We start from the raw sequence: 20,239 nt of genomic DNA, 5'->3' as shown, positions 1-20,239 counted from the left end.
CACGACGGTTAATTCGTTAATGCGTCGTAACAGCGACGAGGATATCTTGATGGAATGAATCCCCCCCATTCTTGGCCTCGGTTCTCGGTTCGAAGTTCTCCGGATGGCATCCGCGCCCCGAAGAACTTACCTTGCCGAGGGCGCGTAAACTTCCGCGAGTCTAGCTATTTTAACGATGGTAACGAGGGAAGTTTCAGAGGCATTCGGGGCGTTTCGGTTGTGCGCCAAGCTGTTCGCAAGGCGCGTCGCGTTCGCAGTCGTATTCGAACCTGTTCACTCGTCCTCCGCGCAACTCCGAGGACGAGTGAATTGAAATGGAGTTTTAAGCGTATTTCCGACGCGATACCAATTTTCGCGGATGTAGCGCAGCTCGCACGAGCGATCTTTGAACCGCTCGCGAAGCACGCCTGAGACAGGAAGAGAGAAAACGAGCCGAATTATGGAAGAAAGCGCGACAGCAGTTCTTCTGAATGCCGATAGTTAACACGAGTTAACACGAGCTTTCCCGTTAAAGTTTCATCGAATAAAACGAGAAAAACATCATCGTCGTAATCAGCTAATTCGCGCGAGGATAACTAATAACTTTCACAAATCTGATTTCTTATCAGCCGTTACTTGTAAGATCTAAGTTGTGCGATCTGGGAAATTTGGTTGAGGTATCTTTAAGAGCTTTTTAACTTAACTCGAGGAGAATTTCGAAAGTCGTTCATCCGCGCGCGCGCGCGCGCGCGTTTCGAGAGGGGTGCCTCATCGATTTGCCCTATCTATCTGGCGCCGTTAAAGAAATACGATAGCTGTTTGTATATACTTGATGCGCGAGCGTAAACGAGATAGAGAGAAAGAGAAGGAGAGAGGTAGGCTCGACTCACCTTTCTCCAGAGGAGCTCTCTTGTACTTCTCCAGCCTCTTGACTGCGATGGCTTCGAGGCGCACCCTGGCAGCCGGATACTCCTTGAGCACGTCCCACATGTCCTTCTTGCTGAGGACGAAGAGGTCCGAGTAGCCGACCGAGCGCACGCTGGCTGTTCGCCGGTTACCTGCGTCGATGTAGCCATTTATTGGTTATCGGGATGCATCAAGCTTTCTTATGTAACCGCACCGTGATCGATCTCTCGATCGTTTCCCGCCGCTTTTCATCTACAGCCGTACTCGCTATCATTTCCTCGACTCCACGGATGCACGTGGTTCCGACCGCTGCTATACGCGCGCGATACGCCCATGCGCGAGCTATCTCTTTAAGATCCCTTTTACGTCGTTTCGTACCCCGTAAAAGCGCAGTAATTTTGATTAATCAGATTCGTTACGGTTCAGCGTTCTTTGCTAATTGATCGCTAGGTCGCTCGGCTCGTTTCCCCGACTTTTTCAGAGAGAGGCATTTAATCGTCTCCGGCGTTTGTTCGCTGATAAATTGATGAATAATGGGCGCGAATTAATTGTTCCACGGTCTGCCGTATTTATCCGTTTCCGAGCGTGTTTTTTTTTCCACATAGTTGCAGCTTTTCGCGGAATGGAATGCGGTTAGCTTCCGGCAGAGGGGGGGGGGGGGAAAGAACTCCGCGCAGACTAGGCTAATAAAGTAGTTTACCCAGAATGTGATAATGACGGCGGCCGAGCCATTGTTTACAACTTTAATTGGTGTCAACGATATTTTATATGCCGGCGTAAAAGGGCGCGTAATTAACAAGGTAACGAAGAGCGTAATTGCTTCAGACTACAGACGTGCGCCGCGGTCTGAAACGTAGCAATAACAGAAGCTACCGTGCAAACTTTATAAATTTCCGGGGAAGATTTAACCGTTAGATAAATGTTATGTTCGGAAGTTCCGCTTCATTAGTATGCTACGAATGCACCTGAGCCGTAATACAAATTGTAATAATTAAGCTTAAGGCGACGGAGGAAATTCTTTGCAGTTGATTGAAAATTGTACTTCCGCGTCCGCGTGCTGAAGCTTCACCGTGAGCAAAATTGTAGCACGTGGCAACGCGTCTCTCTATCACGGTGAGAATTGTAAATAGCCCGCGCGCACAACTCGCGTCATATATTACTCAGAAAGTTTTCATATTTCGAAGGGAACGAAGCCGCTCCCCCGCTCAGCTTCTCGTTCGCTCTCGGTCGAACACGCTCAGAAACATTAACCGTATATCGAAGAAATTTAGCGAATGGGAATTCCATATTCCTCGAGTATCTGAATTATTTATTTCGAGCAGCTTTTTCGCAAATAAAGTCCGACATGAAGGATATAAGTCGCCTAAAAGCATTTTACTTTGTCAGAATTCGCGGGATGTTCGAGTAAGATGATATCTCGCTGCTCTTTGCGTCTCTATTACGTTATAGTTTAAATATACGATTAAGCGAGTATTTTAACGAGACGGCGGTACTAACTTTGCGATTGTTACTCGACTGCGGTACGATCGGACGGCGATTTTGTTGTACGTTCTTAGCGGAGGATTAATTGACAGTACTGTCTTTACGATAATGCGTATAAGCAGGCGACGCAAATTTTACGTTACTTCCTGTGGTACTGTACATCTTAATTTTAATAAATGTATACCTTATGTAGAGATACGTTTGCTGTAGTTTCTTTCGCATCGGTTTTCTTTCATCATCGTTGTTAGATTTTACTTGCAATAAGTTAATATATTTACAATGGACAATATATCAATCCTTAATACTGGATATATATGTTTGAAGGGAGGTAGTCTATTTTGCTTTTCCCTGTCGATAATTTCTTCTCTTTACGTGTACTAGGATAGCGAAAGCAAGTTCGGCTATCTTCCTTCATGAATAAATCAAGATAAGCAAAGTTATATTGGACGTTTCAAAAAGTTAGCTAAGATAAAGGACACTAGAAACTACTGTAATCAATTTGTACGTGTATATATATATACATATATATATATATATATATATGTGCGTGTATAAATATATATATAATTATTGATAATAATTGGCGGATCCGAATGCAGGTCAATATGTATGAAATCAGCACGCATCACAGCAGTAAAAATTACAATCATCAATAAGAGCCTACATCAGGGAGTTAATGGCGATTGTGAGAAAGATACGTGAATGGTGCAATGAATAGTAACATGGTAATATCGCGTGAGAATGGAGATGCTCGATCGTAGGAAGCATTTGTAAACGACTGTGCAATGATAAATTCTCATAGGCAATCGAACACCTGTGTTAGACCCATAAATAACCGCCATCAATTTAAGCAAGCGGATAAGTCCTTTACAAATGCCGTCCTTCAGTCATAATAGATAACAATTAATAGATATATGCAAGTATAAGAAAAAGAAATGTAACAGTCTCAGCGTGATGTTGCAGCACCGATTGTGAGAATCAAAGATTATGATGCTGAAAAGGGCGCGACTAAAGAAATGGGTCCAAATCGACCCAGTTCTAAGCCATTTCCTCTAATAGAGCTACGAAAGCGAAATAGAAATTGTGAGCACGACTGACTAAAAATATGATTCATCAAAACCTTATCGACCGGTACGCCTTGCGAGGGGCTGAGTCGCCGTTCGCTATTTCGTCCGATTGGCACACTTACACGTATCTTCGAATAAAAAAAAAAGAGGGCTAATGAATAATTTCGATACGTTATCGACGATTCGGTCTATATCTGATCTCTTTGGCCTCTTATTCTTCTCTCGGAAACGCGAGTGTCGCCAAAAATTCGCGGTGAGTCCGCGCCGTAAAGAAAAAGAAGAATCTCTCAAACGGATATTTTACGACGTGTGTCATAATTCGGTCGGTCGTTCCGGTCGATCGTAAATAAAAAAATAAAAATAAAATGAAGTACAGTAGCCGTGAGAAATACTGAAGAAGGGTGGAGACTATATATATATATATAAAGGGCAATACGTGTCACGGGCCTTATTCAAGATGCGTCGACGGTCTCGCAACGACGGACTCCGCCACGAAATTCAATTAGCCGTTACTGTTTACTAGATAAGCAGAGTATTATAAAATTTCTGATTCAATGCAAACACAATACGAAATTCAAATGCGATTGATACCGCTCGCACGAACTGAAAACGCCCGCGGAATCCACGCGGCAATACCTTCCTCGAACGGGCCGCCCTGTTATCTACGAGTAACAGCGTATGAAAGGCTTTTTATACACTTTCGCGAGACAATATTGCCCGGGTTTTTTTTCGTAGATACAATACGTAGCGGAGTTACAGAGCTCGTGTTTGCTAAAAAGATAAGCTGACATAGCCGCCGGTATAAATAAGGGGTAAATTCTTTATCAACTATTTCGTAAAAAATATGGAGTATCGCAGAAAAATTAAATTCTTTCAACTTAATAACAGCACTGGATCGAGCACTGAAAATACGGATGGAGAGAATTCAATTTATAGCGGATTAAGATCATTCAGATGGCGGCCAAAACGGCGGCTCTTATTAGCCCGAAGTTTCCTCGCGAATGCGAATGCAATGTTCGTTCGGGGAAAAAGAGAGTTTTCTGAAGGAAGTTTGATAGAAGAATAAAGTTCGTGCCGTCACCGAGGCGACTCTTTATACGCGCTGGCGGCCGTTGGACGCTTATTTTTTCGTCTCGACGGGAGTCATTCGAAGGGAGCCGGTCCTCGAAAACAAGAATGAGACCCGCCATCGATCCCGGGCACGGACGGCTCTATCCTGACAGACGGCGGCAATAGGATTGTCGATGCAGAGAAATTGGAGTGATACTTTGCATTGCCAATCCTTTTTCTTCCGTCCTCGGAGCTACGGCGAAATCCCAAAAGAGGCACGAGTGATTTCGCGGCGCTTTAAGAAGCTAGCTTTGATATCGCGTTCATTAAACCGTGCAAAAAAAAATGTAAGCGGGAGAAAAATATTTTTCCCCGTTAATTTTCTTTTGTCAATTTGCGCGTGCAGCGAATGCGAATGGCTATTACAGTTTGTTACAGTTGGTTGCAGTTCGGTCATTTGATACAGTACCGCGCGGGTCACGAAATTAATCTAGTGAGATTTATTTGTCTCGATATTTATAGAATTTTTTTTGTATAAATTCTTTTATAAAAAGATATTTTTTTCTATAATTTTCCACTCTTTTCATTTGATTTCCATTTCGCATTTATAGCGATGCGACACTACATTGAGACACATATATAACTTCGAATTCAAATAATCAAATTTCGCAATAAATTTACGGTGACTACACATGCCATAAATTCTGCGACAAAGCCAATAATAATATAGGAATATGTCCTATACAGCCAGCAAAATTGTAGGGTAGATAATGCAACGTCAATCACAGTTAAATTAGATAAAGCTCGTTTTTCGGTGTGTTTGAGAAAATGTGATATCACGACTGTGATAACGGAGAGGCTCGTTTAATTCCCTGCTCATTTTATTTTCACGTAAATCTAAATTTGCGTTTAATTTTGTTTCAACCGTAACTTGAAAATTATGCTTAATTTTGAAAACATCCCGGAAATAAGCGTATTAATAATATAATACGTATCTGTATTATTTCTCTTGCATGCAGATTGGAATAGTTATGAGAAATTTAAGATAATTACATTTTCGAGATTTCTGTCGGCGAAAGAAATGTATCACTCTTAATTAAATAAATAATAATGAGGCGCACGCAAGTGACGATGTATAATTTAATAATGTATTCTCTCTATTATAAAGAATCCTGTTGCTTTTATCCTAATTGTAATCCAGAGAAAATATGGAATTTTTTTATTAAGTACAAATTTTAATCCTTTATCCTTTTTAAATTTACTTCGGCTATTTCTTAAATACTGTTTATTAATAAACCATAATTTTTTCCCTTGATGCAAAGAGACTAAAGAATTAATATTCCTACTCCTCGAAGTTAGTTTCTTTTACAGATCGGCAATCGATATATATATATTTTAATCTCGTTCACCGCGCGGACGTCGTTGCATGAACGTCGATCGCGATTAAAAAAGGTGAAGATCGACAAGTGGGTCTGCGAGAAAAAGAGAGATAGTGAAAAATTGCTAGAGAGATCGTTTTTAGATCGGCTCATACCGGCTCGACGGCTTGCCCTCTCACAGAGTGGTAAGAACGTGAAACGTGAAAACGTGATCGTGAAAAACGAAGGGGGACAGCTCACGGGCCCCTGGTCCGTTTGGAATATTTACCGCACTCTTTACCTGCGGTCCCCATATTGAGAATGCTGATCTCCCCGAAGTAGGAACCCGCCTTAAGGGTGGCGAGCACCGTCTTCCCGTTGTCGGCCACCACCTGCAGTCGGCCCCTATTCACTATGTACATCTCCTTTCCCACCTCACCTGCAATCGCACAAAAGTGACGTCTAAGCGAGGGCTAATTAATTCCCGTCGACCGTACCTATCCTTGAATCTAACTTAATCAAGGCGTTTACGCTACATCGCTGCTCGACAATCCCCGATAACAAAGCTGGTATAAAGGAACAGCGCTACAAGCTACAAGTCATATTTCCCTCACTCCGAGGGATGAAAAGTTTTGCGAATGTACTTAACATAAATTTCAGTTCTTTTTATGCAGCAGCTTTTTTATGAGTCTATAAAAATAATAAGCCGTCGACGCCATTGGTCCAAGTACAGCGGTTGGTACATATATCTCAAGGTATACGACAAGGGCTGGTACCTCTCTCTTACTACGTAGAAATGTGCTCGTATCATTCCACCAATCCGACTTTTGTCATCATTAACCACGACGTATTTTTCAGTGGAGGTACAAGAATAGAGAAAAAAAAATCAAACAAGGATAAGAGTTGGAAACTTTTACAACGAACACACGCACATACACAGACAGAACCTAGATTACCTTTTTGTCTCTTCCTAAAATGTCACACGCGGAGAAAAATATCGTTACAATTAATTGACGTTGGAGGGATCAACTATAATAAAAAAATAGTACAAAAGAGCGCGACAGGATACGCGAGGAATGGCCGTCATTTGTTGAGCAAGTAGTAACGCTCAGTCATAATTCCGACCGTAATCGCGCGACGCGATGCAGCGGCGCGGCGGAAGTGCGCGAGGTAGGTCGCCCATCAAAGGTATTGCTTCCCGCATTCCTACGCGCACATGGCGGTCATTCCGCCGGTAGTGAAAAGAAACCCTGTCGAGAGGATAAAGTGGATGGAAGGCAAACGATCCGCGGGAAAAGACGATTCGGTTCTCGGCCTTCGCGCGCTTTGACAAGCTGGAATTACTCCCGCGACCGCTTACGGATCAAGAAATAAATACTAAATATGTCGATAAAAGTGCCAAGCAATAGCGTAAGCTTTTATTTGTCCAACGATATACGATGCGGGTACACGGAGAGTATCTGGAATGCGTCATAAATATTCAAAAATAGATAGCAAAGTCATATTTTTCAGCGAATTCCGTTCCGACTAGATTTCTCGATATCGAAAGAATAACTGCTTCCTGAATATAATTGTCATTTAAGTAATCGTAAATTTTGTTCCACGAGACAAAATATGAGTTGAAAGAAAAAAAGACCACGTTCCGTGACGGTAGGGTACTAAAAATAAAAGAAGAAATCATTTTTGACATAAATAGCCATACTGGATCGTCTTTAGCTTTTTTTTTTACGGTATTGAATTCTGCTGTATTTTATGAAAGAAATATATTTTCGGAGACTTCGTGTTGAATGGCGGTGTCAGTCGTTAGAATTTACGAGCCGCTTCTGTATGCAACTGGACTATACCGAAGTAGTTATGCAGAGAACAGACAGTGGCTCGCGCTTCCTTCTATCGCGTTAATAACGAGCGCGGCAGTCACTTTTTCGGTCGTAAAATAAAAATATTCGTCTACCAGAGACGGTCTCCGGTGACGGGGATGGAATGAGAGAGAGAGAGAGAGAGAGAGAGAGAGAGCAGGAGCGCGAGCAATCATTTTTCACACCCACGGTACGTCGTTTGGCGTGTTTCCAGCACAGCGTGCCTCCATAAGCAGGGCACACCGAATCCGGGGAGAAATCGCGGGGAGTGGGAAGAGAAGCCCGGTATCTAGGGTTCGCACCTCTGAAAGGCCGTAAATGGCGAAACGGGGATGAGCAAAGTCGACTGCTAACAACGGAACATTTAGCCACATTTTTTTTATCTGAATCCTAATTTACGGCATTAATTCTTCCTCGCTAAAGTGGCGCGGAACGAGGAGTATGTATAAAACACACGCTCGGCCTAACGCTTCCGAGAACTCCCGCGCCGCGCCGGGAAGAATGATGACCGGGAGCGATTTACATACCTTTGCGGCAGATGTAGTCGCCAGGTGAGAAAAGAACGGGCCGTAGTCGCAGCACCAGCTCGCACAGGAAGCCAGCCTCCGTGTTCTGGAAAATCTCGACCCTCCTCAGCGTGTCCAGGTGCACGTTTATCGCGATCTCTGCCTTCAGCTTATCTGCGAAAAGCGATTAAGTGCGGAGCGTGAAAAAAAAGGGGGAAGAGCACCGGAGAGGAATCCGAATCTCCGAATTAATTCCGGAGAGTGCAGTTTATACTTTCGCCGCGCGGAACGAGCTGAAAATGCAACGTGTACCTACCGCCGAGGTGGTTCGTTATAACGTGTAAAGAGGAGCGTATCCATTTTTAATTAACTTAGAATTTCAAAAATTTACACGATACGCGCCCTCTCCACCCTCGTTTTCTTCCGCTATTTTATATACTCCCCCGCTTGATATTTAAAATTTCCTCCGCGACGAGGTAGTGAAATTTTTGTGCGCAACAATTTACGTCGTTGCACAACAACGACGGAAGTCGCCGAGCGCCGGAGGACTGTTTCTGTTGCACGGCGACTTCAACCGAAACTTCAAAGTGTAAAACTGTTCTGGAAAGAAACGGTGTTTTTATCAAAGCGACGTCTCATTAACCAGACACACTTTGTCGTACTTATTTGCGAAAGGTGGAAATTCCTGTCGCAATTAGGTGGCCGACTAAAAATGGTCAACTAAAGGGAGCTCTTATAAACTGTCGATACATGTCCATCGTTTTCGACCATAAAATATTCTTTTTAATATTATCTCGCGTAAAATTATTCATATTTTCGCGCAAACTCATAATAATTTAAAGCAGTTCTCATTATAAAGCTAAAACGCTTCGAATTTCAATGTTCGTACAATTTGAATCTCCGTTAAATTTCAATGTTTGCATTCTTTTCGGAATATGTATAAAGAGATTTATTACTACAAAATTATAATTATTAATTATTTGCTGTTTAAATTATTTCTTTGATTAAGTAATAATGATTTGGTTTGGGAAATAATCGCGATTATTTCTGTGCGAATATATTAGGTATTCTTGGCGGAAATACGAATAGTATATGCTAATTAATATTAATACTAAATTAATTAATAAACAAATATACTCTATTAAATGTCTATTGTAATAAATATTGGAAGTTATTTAATTAATAACACCCTCGCATTAATAATTATCCCCTCGCAGATTAATATAGGAGTTTCGTAAAATAAGATTTATTGACTTGGTAATTATTTCCCGCATGAATTTTTGATTAGCAGGGTAAAGCTTAACATATTGTTACTATTGTTACTGAGATAATTATAGCCGAGCGTGCGCCAGAAATTGGTAGTTAACCCAGAAGCACGTCGGCCGTATAAGTACGCAATACGACGTTACCATTGTTATTGCGGCAATGCAGCTGCGTAATTAGCACTAAGGTCCGCAAATTAGTGTTAATTGTGATTGTGCAAGCTGTTGCAAGTATCGGGAATATCGTTGGCATTTTTTTGCTTTTCATGCAATTTTGTCGCCGATCGATATGCCTTTTCCCGATATATTAATACGTAAATGCAGACTAATTGCTCGTCTCTGTGTCCCGATATAATCCGATTATTATCGCCGCGCAAAAAATGTCCGTACCGATTGTTTTATTACGCGTGGGCACAGTACTACAGGTTATTTCATTATTAATTAGAGGAAAAAAATCTTTCAGGCAACATTCTGACATCTCGACGAAGTCGCAGTAAACTGCGAAAATAGGATCAGAAATGATAAGATTTGATGTGTCGTCCATTTTATATCGGGAGGAATATCTCTTAAAGACGTAATTTGAAATTAAAGAGGTATTTAATTATAAAGCGTTCTAAAAATCAAAATTAATTATTCGTTAGAGGAAATGTCCAGTATTATACAGAGACGTTCCGTGGGTCTTCGATATCATTTCCGGGACTTTATCGCTCGCGTTATAGCCGATTAAACGATCTATACGTATACGAAAACCTTTGCATCGTAATGGCCAACAATTTTTCATTTCGCACTAATATTCAATTTCCAACTTCTCGTTATGTTGTGCATTATACTTGGAGGCTTTATAACTCGCGCCTTATAGCAGGTTTATTGCTTGGGAAATGCGCGCGCCATTCGAACGAAACGATTTTCAGGATGTTGTCCGGTCGTTCCTTGCTGTTACTCTCGTGGAAACTCGTCTGAAAAGTGCCTTCCGCTTTTGCGGGGAAATAATAACGTTGCTCCTCGCCATTTATTCTCTCTTTAACATTCTGCGTTCTAGACTGCGTTACGTTAACTCGGTTAACTATGTCTAAATTCCGATTCTTCTCCCATTAAATAAGGGGACGAGCTGAAAAACGTTATTACAATGGTTGGGTGGAAAAAAAGGGCAATATGAAATACACTTTTCTCAGCTTGAGAAACAAAGGGACTCGCGCAGGAGTGGTTAACGCAGAAGCCAGCTGCTGCTTTATTATGGAGATCCTTTTCTACAGTTGTAAGGAGAGCGATTACAAAGAAGTCCCTCAAGAAGTACAAAGAGAACGATTGAAAATTTTACGTCACGCCACAAAAGAACGGGTGCTGTACGCAGGCGTATGAAAAAATCGGTCGATGTTTTCGCGAAAGCGAAATAATACATTTTCGAGAGTTTACGATAGCTTCGAGAAAATAAAAAAACTGACAATTTCCTTCTTAGTGGGAGCTTGACTTCGCGTTAAGCACTCTTGTATATCTCGTGCAATAAATTTCAGCGTAAGTCCTCCTATGTTACCCGGCGCAGCGCAGCCCGTGGGTCCCCCTTCCTACCAGTTTATTTGCTTCTATACACGCTGCGTTTTATGTTGCATATAGTCTCCTTTATAGTGCGTCGCGAGCGATAGAATCATTATTACGCTGCTTTACTAGCATTTTAGTGGGGAATTCTCAGCAGAAATATCGTTTCATTCCAATAATCGGCTCGGAGTCGCCTTTAATAGTCGATTCAGAACTTCATTCTTTATCATTTACGAATCTTCTACATTTTACGCAAGCAATAAAAAAATTATCTAATTTATTAAGGAAAAATACTCGTGCGCATTAATTAATATAATCACATTTTTTATACTATAAAAATATTAGCCGAAAAAGATGATAATATATAATAAATAGATTTATCTGTCATAAAAGTAAGCCTTTAATTTTGTGTTAATAATAGCAAATATGCATATTCGTTATAGGTACAATATACAAGTCGATTTGGTTTTCTATTTGTTTTATGCAAATTCCAATTACGTAATAAATAGATTTATTTATCATAAAAATAGGCATTTAATTTCGTGATGTAGTAGATATATTCGTCACTGACACGACGTACAGATCGATTTGTTTTCCTATTTATGATGCAAATTCCACTTACGCAAATTGTTTGTTGCATCACAAAGAGAATGGATTTAACGAGCGTGTGGGGGGGGGGGGGGGCTGAATAAATTATAATTTTCGGATAAGTCGGGAGCTTTCAGCGCGCACTTTTATCTCGCCACTCTGCGACAGGCACCCCAGCGAAAATTCGCCCACGTCCGTTTGCTCTCGCGCGGTTTGCATTAAAGGGCGACGATGTCGGCAACCGCACACGTAGCCTGCTTACGCGTTGCTTTGCTCGCATTTTAGTTTGCGGATCCTGCCAGCGCGGTTATGAGATCAAATGTTTCCCGTGAAATTATATACGCTAACGCACCGCCGCGAAAGGCGGCGGTATCGTTTCATTGCTCGTAAACACTCGCCCCGCGTAATTTGCACTCGCCGTTATTTGACTAATAACACTAATAAATTTGACTAATTAAAAAATAAAAATTCTTTCTTCGGAATTTGCGACGGACGAAGTCCGTTACATTAATTACACGCTGCGTTAAATTACACGTTCGTGAAACAGCACCTCACCTAGCCGCGCTTGCATAGATTCTGCAGACTTATATAAATATCATAAAGTTACGGCCACGCCGAGACGACGCCGGATTTTCATATATCTCGCGCTTATGAAAGTAAATTTGCGCCCGCATCTCTTCTATATTGCGCATTAATAACGATAACTACAGGGTGAAGAGAAGATAAATGATTCATATAAAAATAACTAATTATGTCTGCGTTAATTGCATTACTTAGCTTTCATAAATCACTTATGCTAAAAATAACGGTACACAAGCGCGTTTTCTGTAAAAAAAGAAGCTCCGAATTCGCGTGAATAATATTCGTCACAGATATTCTTCTCAATTTTTAACCCGCGGTTGCAGTTTTTCGATGTTTTTCAGCAAATTAAACGCGTAATTTTTTTTCCGCGAATTATTTTGACATATGTGTGTAAGCGAAACCTACCTGGAAGACAACTCACTGCTTTCTCCTCGTCGGAGCACTTCTGCGTCAGCCACAAATAGTCGAACCACTTGATAACTTTAACCTGCAAGTGATTCGGTACCCTCCTCATCCGCATGTAAGTCTTCACGCCGTCCAGCTTCGCTGCAACCATCAATTACTGTTAGAATGTACACTCTCAAATGACGATAAAATAACAATTGCTTACAAATGCCTGTGGCGATTATAATTGACCCATAACTTAATTTCTTAATTTCGCATTTATCGTGCAATATCTGTCACGCGATCGCTCGCGCTACACAACAAACAAGATATTAATTCTCCGCGAGCTAATTATGCATACATATGACACAGCGTTTCCGTTAATGTATAATGTTTCCGGGTTCCACTAATTATCATTTAAGCATCGAAAATCTCGCGTGATATCGTGCCATTTGCTAATTCGAGAACGTGATAATACGTCATTATACAAATGAAATGTTCGATGATTATTAATCGTCGCGGTCAATATTGATGATTAAAGTTGATAAAATTGCATATCGCCTTCGGTCTCGCGTGAGTTCGCAAGCTGAATGATTCAATGAATAAACGCATTACAAATGTAGGGCTTGATAAAGCCAAAGAATTAAATTTTTTACGATTGGATTACGATTCCATGAGAACGGTGTTTCATTATCGAGATAGACTTTCTGTTCCTGTTTGAAAAGCCTTCTCATTGTTTTCACTTAAATGAATCGATTATGCTGATTATTATAAATGAACGATATATTTGAATAACTTAATAGTATGTTTTCTCTGGCGCACTCTTATTCTCGCATACAACTTTGGACCGAGGCAAAGACCATATTGCCGTATCAGTTAATTGAAATGAATGAAGACAAAAGAAATTCTTTCTCGCGGGCAATCTCCATTCTTTCTCATCTCTCCGATGAGGAAAGCCTCGATGGGATCTGTTAATATAGTGATATTCTGGTATATCCACCGTACAATCATTGCACAGGTCGCAGATCAATAATAATGCAGCGAAACGGAAAACCAAGATACGGCTACAATTTTACAATGACTTATCTCTCGGCGCTATATATTCATACAAACGTGACATTCAGAGGTAGAATTGAACGAAGATATCTACTCTCAAAGTTATAATTTCGCTGAATATATTAACAGTAGCGAAAGATGTAATAATGCTCAAGGTATTAAAAGAGATGTAGATTTTCTAGATTCCGTAGATTTTCGTTGAAAGAGATTAAAAATCCTTGATTATATAAAAGATGATGAGCTAATTCGACATTTAATTATCTGAATTATATGACGTTTCAAAAATCCGTACACGGAAGAAATGATGTCAACAGCATTAGTCTGATTGAAAATAATCTTGTTAATTCAATAAGAGTATTAATGAAATACATACGTCATGCTCTTGTTTTAAATAATAAATTGTTATTGCCTCATTAATACTGTTATAGAATTAACAAGATTAGTTTTTCAATCAGACTAATGCTGTTAATACATCGTTTTTTTTTCATGTATACATTTATTTTACTTTAAAATTAATAGGGATATCATTCTTAAGCATTTTAATTATTGCCTCTTATGCATATTACGCACATTAATACTGGCACGAATGTACGTAAAATAAGAAATTTGCAGAATTGCATAAGGAACGGCTGATACGTGCCCCTCGTGCCAAACTGTTTCGGTGACAGAATGTAATTTTGCAAGTACTTTTACGACGTACTTGAAGAAACGCGGAGCGCGCACGTAGCACGGTTTCAGCTAAAACTTCTTGATGGCAAGCCAGCGCTGAGTAAATGTTTCGACGAAACGCAAAGTAAAATGTACTCGTGTACTCGCGTCGGATCATCCGAAGATTTAGCGCCGGTTTGTAACGCGTCGCATGTACTACGGATATTCAAAAGTATGTAAAACAAAGAAAAATAGAAGAATTACGCTCGGATTTCAACGCGGATCTGTCTCGCGTCGCTGAGGATATAGACATTATTACTGGATTCACGTCGCTCGCGTCCGTTACGTTTCGAGAATCTATAAATATGGATTATGAGGAACGAAGAATGCGTATCAAGAAATGAAACGTCAAACTGTCTCCGAACGCCAATTGTTATATTCATGTTAGATATTCAATCGATACTCAATCGCGCAAGTAAGAAGCAATGGGATCAATAAAGGAGGTATAACGTGTTTCTTTGTCAGATTACATCGAGCTGTTGCATTCATAAATATGTTCGAACGCCTCAATCATATTTTATAGAATGTGTCCTATTTGGAAAAGCGAATTTCTTATGCAGTTTGTCGACAACAAACTATCGGCCAATATTATTTTTATAAATCGTAAAACTTTTCCGTAGATTTATATTTTAAACATCATAAAAAATGAATTCCATTACTTAATTCCATTAGCTGTCACACGTCTCTCTGGATTAAATTAAGTAATCTCTACGGTACGTAAAATTGGATATTTCGCGGATTTTATATACAATATGAAATTTTTCGCTACCCGAGAATCTTACGTTTTCAAATTTAGCCGGTCCTTTTTTTTCCATTTCGGATGCTCAAATGTTAATGCATGACGCGGCCCGAGAGTCCGCAGTGCGGAGTTCACTGCAGCGATCTAATTTTGCCCCCGTATGGCTACCGCGGGGCAACGGGGTAGACGTCGTTTCGGGGTTCCATCGCCGATCTATTCCGATATACCCGCGAATAATCAATCCCAGATACTTCTCGGCGCCGGATTCTATCCAGGCGGGATTCCCCGCGAGCGGATCTACGAGCGCAATCCGGAATTGGCCGAAAATGGGTATAACGGGGTACGCTGCCGCCGCCGGCCTGGCTTCGTCTCGCCTGACTGACAAGGAAGAGGGGTGGTTTCTATCGGAAATGGGCTTTCGACCGGCCGGCAGCCGTGCCCATTTCGACGGCGCAATTTAACTTACTCCCTCGCTTTTCGCGCTTCTATATCGCGCGGCCCGCTGCGTCTCGCCGCCAGGATTCGCCGCCGCCGCCGCGCCGGCCGGCGCGGACGATTCGGAGGAAGGATGGGGCATGGACCGATATTGATAATATACAGCGACGGCCCGATTCGGTCGACGGCGCGATCAAAGGAGCGAGAAGATCCTTGGCCGCGATCCAGCCGGCACCGTTCACCCGCATCTCTGATCATTTTTCCAGCGGGTTCGTCGAACCGCGTTTGAATATGGACGTCGAATTCGTAAGGAGCGTTCGATGGAGATCCGAATCTACGCTTCGGAAGGACGATGTCCTTCTTGGAGCACTTTTGCGCATGCAGCAACGCGCGAAGTGGTCGTGTCGAGACATACATATATGTATAAATCTTCGATAACGGGGTTTCGAACTCGCATCGACGGGCTTACTTCTCGATATTACAAATGCGAAGAAATATAGCTTGTGCCATTGTCCTTTTTTTTATAGTCATAAAAAACTGTGGGGATCATATGTGTATAATATTAAAATTGGAAAGATTAGCATATTATTAATTTCTCGATGAATTTCGTTATTGTTTTCTTCCGTGATATGTTTTTTATTTGTTCATCTATCGTTCGTGGAAGGACCTGTGCGAAAATATTTTAGATTCTATAATTATTACAATATAACACACTCTTATCTCTTGATTTATACGTGTTCATTCTATGATTGTTTTTTTATGCGGTTGAGAATCGCGTAAATGGAGTCTGTTAGTATAAAAAAAAATACGTACACGGAAAGAACGGTTTTGTTGAAGTATCTAAAAATTTAGCTAGATATAGATCTGAAAATAATTTTGTTGCCCCATCAAAATAATTATAGTAGGTCGTTGAAGTATGATGATAATGTTATAAAAAATTTTGAAATTTTAGCAGTCAGTTTGAGTGTTCTACATAATTATTTTGATGGTCCAACAAAATTATTTTCAGATCTGTATCTAGCTAAATTTTGAGATACTTCAGTAAAACCGTTCTTTCCGTGCAAGAGAAAAGCTCGTGTGTGTTGTAAAAATGTTTGTTTCATATATATTTTGCTTTATTTGCACAAAATGCAGAAAAATAAATTTGTTATCACTTAAGCTTAATATATTTTCCACAAGTCAATTAAAAAAGGTCACAAAATAACGTAATAAGTACAATCAAGTTAAGAACTTTTGACTCCCTATATAATAATTTCAATAAATACCATAGAAAGTTATATTTTCTTATCGCGTAAGAAAAAACCGTGTATAAAAAGTACCGTATAAACGGAGAGATTATTTACCGTAGAAAAGAAAAAACTGCGGATAAAAAATACCGTGTAAATCGAGAGATGAGTGTATAATATAATAAGTAATATTGTATAATAATATTGTATAATAATATTGTAAATAATATTGTATAATAATATTGTAAATAATATTGTATAATAATATAGTAAGTAATGTTGTATATAATATAATAAGTAATATTGTATAATAACTAATATGGTGCTACAATATAATAGTTAAAATACTATTCAATTTTATGGTATTAATTTCTAGTTACTGTCGGATATCAAAGCGAAATGTCCGACACTTACGATCTGAAATGTCCGTATTCACCCTGAGTGATCTCGAAGAAATAAAGGGGCGATGTTAAGCACCAAAGTGAGACGCACGTGCGTCAACGTGGAACGAACGTAAAGCTCTACTACCGTTGCTTAACGACGGAACTTTCGGCTGTTATTTCAAGGGTTAATGGAAGGCATTCGCGCACTCGTGCCAGCAGCAAGATCAAAGCGATAATTTCTGGCTCGTTTCCAACTCCAACTCGATACAAGCTAAGTCACGTTTATTTCGCGCGCCAAAGAGACTCGGTTTTATCACGACAAATAGCGGGGTGTACCTCGAGAATGATTGTACCACTGAAAAAGAATTTAAGTGGATCCTATTATCTCTTTTCAAAGACGTCGTGAAAGTTTCGCGGCGCTTTAACATTCCGCGAGCGAGAGATCAAAGTTTGAAGCCTCGGAGAAGTTAAATTTTAATTCGCTCGGAAATCAGCATGCTGAAATACTAAGCAGCGAGTCGTCCGTTGACGGCTTGGCCTCGTGAAAATGTATGATACGCGCGTAGGGTAAACTCGGGTAAGATGGCCATAGAGAAAAGATGGCCAACCTATGTTCTTTCAATCTAGCTCGCCATGAAACATCGAACGAACATGAGTTGGCCCATCTTTCCTGTATATGGCCATCTTACCCGAGTTTACCCTATATAAACGACGCGAGTAAATTCTGTCTTTTCCCCTTTAAAAAAATTTGCACGAGGACTTTGCTTGAAAAATCACTGTTTGTCCTCATCGATTCTGGTCGTCAGGCTACGACCCCTAAACGACACGTCGACGTTGTCTGTCCGAACGCGCAACCTGAAACTGACAGTCGCAGACGAGGCTCCGGAAGATCGATGGATCCTCGAGACGCGGTCTTAACGACCTTGTTCCATGTTACCGATAGCTTCTACCGGAACGTCATTACTTTCCTTTCAGTCCACTCGATCAAGGCACTCCCTCTAATGAACGGCGTCTGTAAATAGTTTGCACGTAATAAAAGTAAAGACACCGCCAGACTGTCCGCGCCGCGCCGATCCTATAAATCATCGCCGGCGACAGAAAAATATGGCCGCGTTATTTCTACGGTTACCTCGGCAGAACGAAAATTCCATTCGACCCGTGTATTTTGTCACAATACTATTTCTAAGTCTCTCTTTTTTTTCCCCTACATTCGCCGTGTCATCCAGCACCGTGCATCTTTTTTATCCAAAAATACGACCGTTACACGGATTTCGTTGAAGCTTGCGTTACGATCGAGCAAAATAAAAGAGGAGAGAAAAAGGGGAAAAAAGGAAAAAAAATATCCTTGCTCGCTCGTTTCGAGGGTTGAATAAGGCATGTGCTCACTAAACACCCGAAACGAAAACAATGCACCCGGCGAAGGCAGTTGATTAGCGAGCCGCTGGTGTTTTTGAAACCCCACTGCGCCGGCAGGTATCGCGGCGCGAAACCCCTCGGAGTGGATTAATTTTCGCGAAAGTCTCCCGGGCCAATTAATCGGGAAACGCAGCCTCGTTAATTATTCTGAACAAGCGTGCGTCGCGCGGGTTACCCTATTAACAGACTCGTTTCTCATTGTTATCGAGAAACGCGATATTCCGCAGGTGTATAGATCACATCGGCGGCGCTTCGGACGATTCTTTCGCGGTTCGGATTTCGCGAATTTCTCGCGAGTTTATCCCACATGTCTGTCCGCCGTTTTGAGCTTGTCCCCACTTGAAACGATCGCAACAAATTCTATTGGAACGGAATGCGCTTCTCAAGAAAAGAATGCGTTTCGCGTGTCTCCGACTCGCGACGGCGAAGACTTTAGCGCAGCGCGAGTGATTTTTCCATCGGAAATAGCGCGGAAAAAGTTGGCGCATATTTTTCCCGCCGGACGGGAGGAACGCCCGGCGCGTGCGTTCGTTACTCGGATAATCTCCCGGATCCATTGAGCGGGATTAAAGGGCTTATCCCTTTGTGCAAACTTAATTCCTCTTTCCTTTCCCGCGCCCGGTCATATATGCATACGCAGGTAATACCCTCGCCGTCCTTCTCGGCGCGACGTATCGCGCGACGCTTAATTCAAACCGGCAGCTCCTATTTATTCGGAACTCCCGGCAGTTACGCAATTTCAAGTTTCGCTAGGGAAACTTTCAGGAATTTGTGCCGCGGAGTGTAACGTCCCTTATTAATCAGGTAACATTCAAACGCGTTCTATACCGTGAAAATTAATATCTAAATTACTTCGTCGCGTTAGGAGCGCAGTTAACGCCGCGCGCGCGCGCCACCCACGTTCCTTTCGCTCCCCTTTGTCGCGAGTGCATTATTCTCCTCGTTTGCGTCGCGATTATTCGTGTCAAGGAGGAGTCACCGGCAACGGTACACGTGTTTATCGCGGAACGGGCGTTGTCGAGCCAGCGACGGCAGACTCGCTGTGAACTTCCCGACAATTCCATACAGACGTATCTCTATTGCGAGAGGGACCGAGTTTTCCGAGGCGCGCTTTTATCTACCTCCATGGGAGAAAGCTCTCGTAAATATCTAAAGACCACAGTGATTTTTCACCAATAACTCGCTCCATTACGCGGATGTCGCAAGCAGCCGCGACAAAGCTCGGTCTCTCTCCCTTTCTCTCTCTCTCTTTCCGTCCCCCTGCTTCCTGCAGAGTAGCAGCATCAAGCGGAAAGTGAATTTTCAACGCAACGGATCGATGGGGACCGAATCAACAGCCTTTCCGCGTTTCCGCAAACGCAAATAGAATTCATACCAGCCACAGCACCCCCGCCCGGTGTCGTGGCTCCGTTATATTTCGCCTGGAAACGGCTTTCGATTCCAGGCTCTCCCTCTTCCTCACCCTCTCCGTCGCACGCGTCGTCCGGTTACTCCCAGCGGAAGCGTATAATACGAGGGCTTTATTTATGAACACGACGAATTGAGTGGACGTGAGATGAACGTTTGGGGGTACGCGAAACGTTTGCTCGCTCCGCCTGGCATCCCCTTTATCCGCTCGCGCTTTGCCTGAGGTTCGGTTACGGCCGCTCTGTCAGCTATGTAGAAACGGCACGTGTGTAGAACGGGATCGTCTGGGGACGCACGGTGAAGCCGAAAGAAAAGG

At 41.8% G+C, this 20,239-nt stretch overlaps 1 protein-coding gene across 7 annotated transcripts in view; it reads right to left on the bottom strand.

Annotated features, from left to right (window-relative positions):
- LOC139775753 (uncharacterized) overlaps positions 1-20,239 on the bottom strand; it is a 169,039-nt gene that overhangs the window by 9,785 nt on the left and 139,015 nt on the right. For 5 of the 7 annotated variants that reach the window (XM_071712006.1, XM_071712012.1, XM_071712008.1 and 2 more), the window contains 4 exons: positions 12,575-12,715; positions 8,226-8,378; positions 6,132-6,281; positions 870-1,037 (listed from right to left, as the gene is read on the bottom strand). In XM_071712006.1, coding sequence (XP_071568107.1) covers positions 870-1,037; positions 6,132-6,281; positions 8,226-8,378; positions 12,575-12,715 — 612 coding nt within the window. The remainder of the gene's footprint in view (positions 1-869; positions 1,038-6,131; positions 6,282-8,225; positions 8,379-12,574; positions 12,716-20,239) is intronic. The other 2 variants (XM_071712011.1, XM_071712010.1) reach the window with 2 other exon arrangements.

The sequence above is a fragment of the Temnothorax nylanderi genome, unplaced genomic scaffold (genome assembly GCF_030848795.1).
Source record: "Temnothorax nylanderi isolate EJ_2023f unplaced genomic scaffold, tnyl_v1.0 TNYL_tig0104_pilon, whole genome shotgun sequence".
NCBI lineage: Eukaryota > Metazoa > Arthropoda > Insecta > Hymenoptera > Formicidae > Temnothorax > Temnothorax nylanderi.
This window is presented reverse-complemented; position numbering and strand designations above follow the sequence as displayed.